A 5,456-nucleotide genomic window follows, 5' to 3' on the forward strand; every position below is an offset into this window, starting at 1 on the left:
AAATCTTCTCTTCTTGAACATATTTTCTTTCAAGTTAAATTAGACGAAAATTCTTTAAAAGTTTTAACTTTGTGATTGATTGTTTGGACGATGGTTACGATAAAGAGTCATTTGGCCCGATTCTCTCTTTGTATTCTAGTTGTTCGTGCTGCATTCTTTTACTTTTTTCAAATAAGAAATAGGCTAGTTACTAAAATACATAATGAAATCAGAATGAAAAGCGTTCATTGTCTAAGGACAGATTCTCTAAATCGTTGGTATAGGTTAGTTGTCTAAGGACAGATTCTCTAAATCGTTGGTATAGGTTAGGTTCCAAGTCCTCTACTCCTCTCCAAATCCATGAATTGGTTGCTGTAGTTGAGATGTCAAATCACAAAGATGGTCAATTTGAGAAATTTGGAGTATATGGAAGGGACAAAAACATAAGTAAAATATGAGATGGGCTATTCACTATATATCAAGGGACAGCACCAACAGGCAACAAACCATGTTCAGTGAACTTGACGTTTTCCTTAATTAAAGAGTATGGCTATTTACTATTTAGGCATTAGGCCTGACCCGGTGTTGCTTCTTGTGAGAAAATTCTTATATTTAATCAACCTATTAGGTAACAATTTGATAAGATTTGACATCCTGAATCTCATTATGCAATGCATTTGAACTTGCGAAAAGACTAATCTTTGCTTAACCAGAAAGGCCATCATTAATGGCTACTAAGTTCTAGCCCTTTGTATTGAAAGAATATGGCCTAAACATCAATCATCTGATACAGTGGCGGATTGAAAAAGTCAAAAGGATCTAACATATAATATATATACATGAATTATATATAAAAAAAAAAAAAAAAAAAAAAAAAAACCAGTGAAGAGGTGTTAATTGACATTCCTTGAACAAGGTGACTCCGCAGCTGCACTGATAAAGTCATTTACATCTCGTTAGGAGCGTAAACTATTCTCTATCTGCATTTTGCACAACCGGATGCAAGAAAAACTTATCCACACACAATTTTTGCACCAAATTACGTGAATTGATCAATGATTAAGTAATAAATTAGATAAAAATACATATCAATTATTAATCATAACTAAGTGACAAAAGGGTATATTCAAGACACATGTTGTGTATTTATTTTTCAGCCTAATGTGGCCAGAGATGTAGGTACGTAGTAGGGATCATGTATCGCAATTTAAGTAATTAGAGTCTACTTGTCCACAATCCTCACTCTCTCCCGTGAACTTTGAAGATAAGGCTTAATTGACTTTTTTTCTTTATTGAAATGGTAGTTTCCTTGATGTCCTAAGATTTTAAGAAAAACAACAAACAAACAAAAACAGAATCTAACAAAACATCACGTCACTGGAAAAATATTTTGCACTCTGCTTAACAAAGAATAATAAACTGGAACCTGTTTGCTGAAAATGGGCAATTCCCGACCAACATGCACAAAGGCTACTACTCCAACTCAAAGACAAAAGGGATTTTAGAGTACAATAGTCAAACAATCTAAAACGAGAAAGTTAAACAATGTAATTTTTGGTGTATCTAATCATTGATTTGTTCGGACATTGAATTTAATTTTGTTTACATTCAATAACTAAATAAAAGGTCGAGTATTATATGGAGTACATAAATTTAACAATTACCGACGTTAAAAAAGATATTCTAACAATTGCCGGAAAAAAGTTTGACATAAAAATAATAATAATGCCGTATAAAAATAGGGCAGAAAAGAAGGTAATTGGTCACATTTTAACATATCAAGCAATAATCTTGCATCCAGTAACTACTGCATATAATTTCCGCACAACTCTAATAAGCCAATCTCCTGCCAGTCAGTTGATGAATTTCACCACATAGATGTATTTTCTTGTCGTAGCATTTATATGTGTGATCTTATTATTGTACTTTTCACCAGCAAACTTTACACGCATTAATTAAAAGCTCAACATTTCTCCTTTTATCAATACAGATGGAGGCTCCATTCTTCAGCTTGAATCGTCCTAGAGATTTAATTTTAATGGTCCCCTTATCATTTAATCAAACCTGGAAATCTTACCAACAATCTTGTCCTCTTATACAAATCTGACACTTGCAACTAACCCTGATATGCATAGCTATACCCACCAATTTGATCTATCAATTTATCACATAGTACTGCCTAGCAACAACTCTTCAAAGGTCGACACACTATCACTAGTGTAGAATTTAGGCACGTTGTGAGTTCTAAACTGAGAAACTGGATATCCAACTCAGTTTATACTTAAAAAGTTTTTTTTGCACATTTCGTATAAGATTCTACCCAAAGTATTGAATTCTACCTAATCCAATAACCCATAGCGGATGCAATATACTCATTTGAATGAATATTAATTGAGTAATAAAAACAACAAAGACCTTGTCAGCTTGATCACCTCTATAAACCATTCAAACATTAATTTACAAAGTAAAATTGGAAAATGGAACCGGCTACATAGAACATGAGGTCTCGTGCCATTTTATACAAGCAAAAAGTTAGTGAATAAATGGTAAAAAAGCAAATTATCTTGAGCTCCTCCTTTACCAATTTCAAAAGAATTAGCAAGATAGCTCTATGGAAAACTATATGAGAGAAAAGCCACATATAACAATAACCAAATAGAAGCTGCAGTCTATGAAGATTGCACGAATTGTCTGATAGAAAACCAAACCGTATTCCAATATCGTAAGAGCTCCATCCCAATTATGTCCAAAATCCTTCACTCGTTCTCTCATGTCTTCGGCCCTTTCTTCAGGAACTACTTCCTTTCGGACTATTCGTGCAATCACTATTGTCAAATCAGTTAGGAGCAGTATATAAAGTGGCCTTGAGGCAATGAAGCTATTTGACCTTGCTATACTATGCGGGAGATGGGCATAAGATAGGACAACTAAAAACGAAATCATGACAGAACAAATGACTCGTTTATTCTCGCATATCAGAATGCAAGAGTTGATTTCTCTAAGAGAAAATAAATGAAGGAAACCGTTGCGTTTTATTGGAAGCACTTCAGGGTCCTCAACATTTGCTGATGTTTTAGCCACTGGCTTGGTTAGTGATGATTGTACTTCATTCTTAGCTTTTGCAGATACATCCCCTTTAGCTCCAACTTCCCAATCAGTATTCTGGACTAGAGATATTTCTTCTCTTGTTCGTAAACCAGAAATATTCGGTTGAGAAATTTCTTCAATCTCATAATCCTCTGCAGCTTCCAAGCTAGCTGCAAAACCAACAAAAATCCACTATATAAGATGATTTTAGTTTATTCAGGTTGAAATTATGTCAACATATGCACTGTTCTTCTTATAACTATAAGATCTTCTCCTAGCAGTGAATCGACGGCAGGAAGTTATATAACTGAAGCTGATATCAAACATTCAGCATCTTCTGTAATCCTTTTTTATTATAAAGAGTAAAACAAGGAACTTTATCTGTTATGCGAACTGTTGTACCCTGATGGAAGGCAGTGCAAAACTTTATTCGAACCATGTGTGACATGGAGAAACAAATACAGATGGAGAATGAACTAGAATCCTGCTACATGTTACACATAAGATGCTCGGCCAATCTTTGCTAGGATGGCGCTGATAAAACCTTTTCTACCACTCCATCTATAATTTTCACAAGTTGCAACTAAGGTGCTCCAAAATAGATTCATCAAACATTATAGAGAACCAAAAAAATTCCCTCAATAGAAAGCCAATCAGGGCTTAATATCCATCCCTTCATGAGTATTAAGGGAATGAATCGATGAAATGAATCACAGAGCTTAATGGAAAGAACTTAAGTAGCAGAAGAGGCGATTTTTGACAAGACACTGGTTTAAAGAAGCATCACGGAGCTCAGTACAGAGAAGCTAATTGGATTATAGTAAACAATAAAAATCACATGGCTAAGCAGTATCACCTACTTTTCGCTAAAGAAACTCAAATCATAACTAACAGTCTTAACGCCAATAAACCAAACATATATTGAACAGTTGAACTAATCAGTTACTTTTCAATTTGGATATTGAACTTTAAGGCCGAACTGTCCATTAAAATGGAAAGAGAAAATCTATCCATTACTTTAGAATTAGAAAGGTCATTTGTTGCAAATCTGTTGACAACCCGTCAACCCCTTCACGCTTACAAAGCTTCAAGCAAATGAGCAATGAGATAAGATAACTCCTAAGCATGGGAATTAAGCCACCTTTATTTTTCCTAACTTGGAAAATCTGCAAGCTTCTAATCTGAAAAGTTATAAAATCTCCGTGATTTTGAACTTTTGATAGCTTCCCCATCATAGATTAACCAAATACTTATCTTTTGATGAAGCACAAGTTCTTGATTGAGACATGATAATGTACATGATAACATGAAGGATGCTAACTCCTATATATACACTTCATCACGTAAAGGTAAAAATATAAGTACCATGCAAACTAAAGACCCCCATCATAGGAGAAACAATTGCATCCTATATTCAAATATCAAAATACCAAAAAAAAAAAAAAAAAAAACAAGGATGATTTTTTGTCGGTATACGTTTCAGCAAAAGAAAGAAAATTCTCACGATCCATTTTCATGAAAACAAATGATAAGATTGTAAAGGGAGATTATTACCTGATGAAAAATGTGAGTCGCGATTCTCCATTACATTATGCCTTCTTTCTTGTTTTTCCATATACCATATTTTCTATCATCTCGCTAACCCTTCAATGGTTAATAGAAAAATTACAAACACAGAAATTGTTCTTTCTATGTGCTACGTGTCATGTTCTCCGGGTATACCTCCTCTACAACGTCAACTCTAGAATTGTTGCTGGCTAGTTTTGAAATTGGGCCAATTTCTGTCTTCTCCCTTAGTTGGGGGCCCAAGAAAATGTGATCGGCCTTTTTCTTTGCTCTGTTTTACCCGAATTCCCTTTTTAGACTAAGGCTATCATTTAGATTTTGTCCTAATTTTTCATATCGTGCAAATATTAGCTCTTGGGACTGAAAGTATTAAACTGTTTGTTTAAGGTTTACAAAACTTTAGACCGTTGTCTGATGTTTTCATACAAGATTTTCAGTTTATTAAAAAGAGATCTTTAGACTACGATCTAAAAAATTCATAAGTTGAAAAGGGAAAAAAATCAGGGCAATTCGCATCTTTTGGGGTGGTCTTTAAATTTTGCCCCTCATATTTGAAATCTTTAAGTTTTGCCCTTCGGCTAAATCCCATGGGTTCCAGGTTCGAATCCCCACACAGTCAAAATTTAAAAAAAAAATCGCAAGGCAGAGTTTAAATTCGTTATGCCCCCACCGGCATACACTTGTGAAGGAATTACCAAAGTTATGCTGGACCCGGCATAGTTATGCCTTATGGGCAGACTTAGCATAAGTATGTCGGGTCCGGCATAACTTTGGTAATTCCTTCACAAGTTTATGCCGGATCCGGCATAAAAGTTTGCCCATTA

General features: G+C 34.6%; 1 protein-coding gene across 1 annotated transcript; it reads right to left on the bottom strand.

Annotated features, from left to right (window-relative positions):
• Positions 1-2,403: 2,403 nt before the first annotated feature.
• LOC132634352 (uncharacterized) lies at positions 2,404-4,779 on the bottom strand. Its single transcript, XM_060350614.1, has 2 exons — positions 4,621-4,779; positions 2,404-3,236 (listed from the first exon to the last, which is right to left on the bottom strand). The coding sequence occupies exons 1-2, from the start codon at positions 4,679-4,681 to the stop codon at positions 2,599-2,601; spliced, it is 699 nt and encodes a 232-aa protein (XP_060206597.1). The 5' UTR covers positions 4,682-4,779; the 3' UTR covers positions 2,404-2,598.
• Between the last annotated feature and the right edge of the window lie 677 nt (positions 4,780-5,456).

Source organism: Lycium barbarum, chromosome 3, assembly GCF_019175385.1.
Source record: "Lycium barbarum isolate Lr01 chromosome 3, ASM1917538v2, whole genome shotgun sequence".
In the NCBI taxonomy this organism is placed as follows: Eukaryota; Viridiplantae; Streptophyta; class Magnoliopsida; order Solanales; family Solanaceae; genus Lycium; species Lycium barbarum.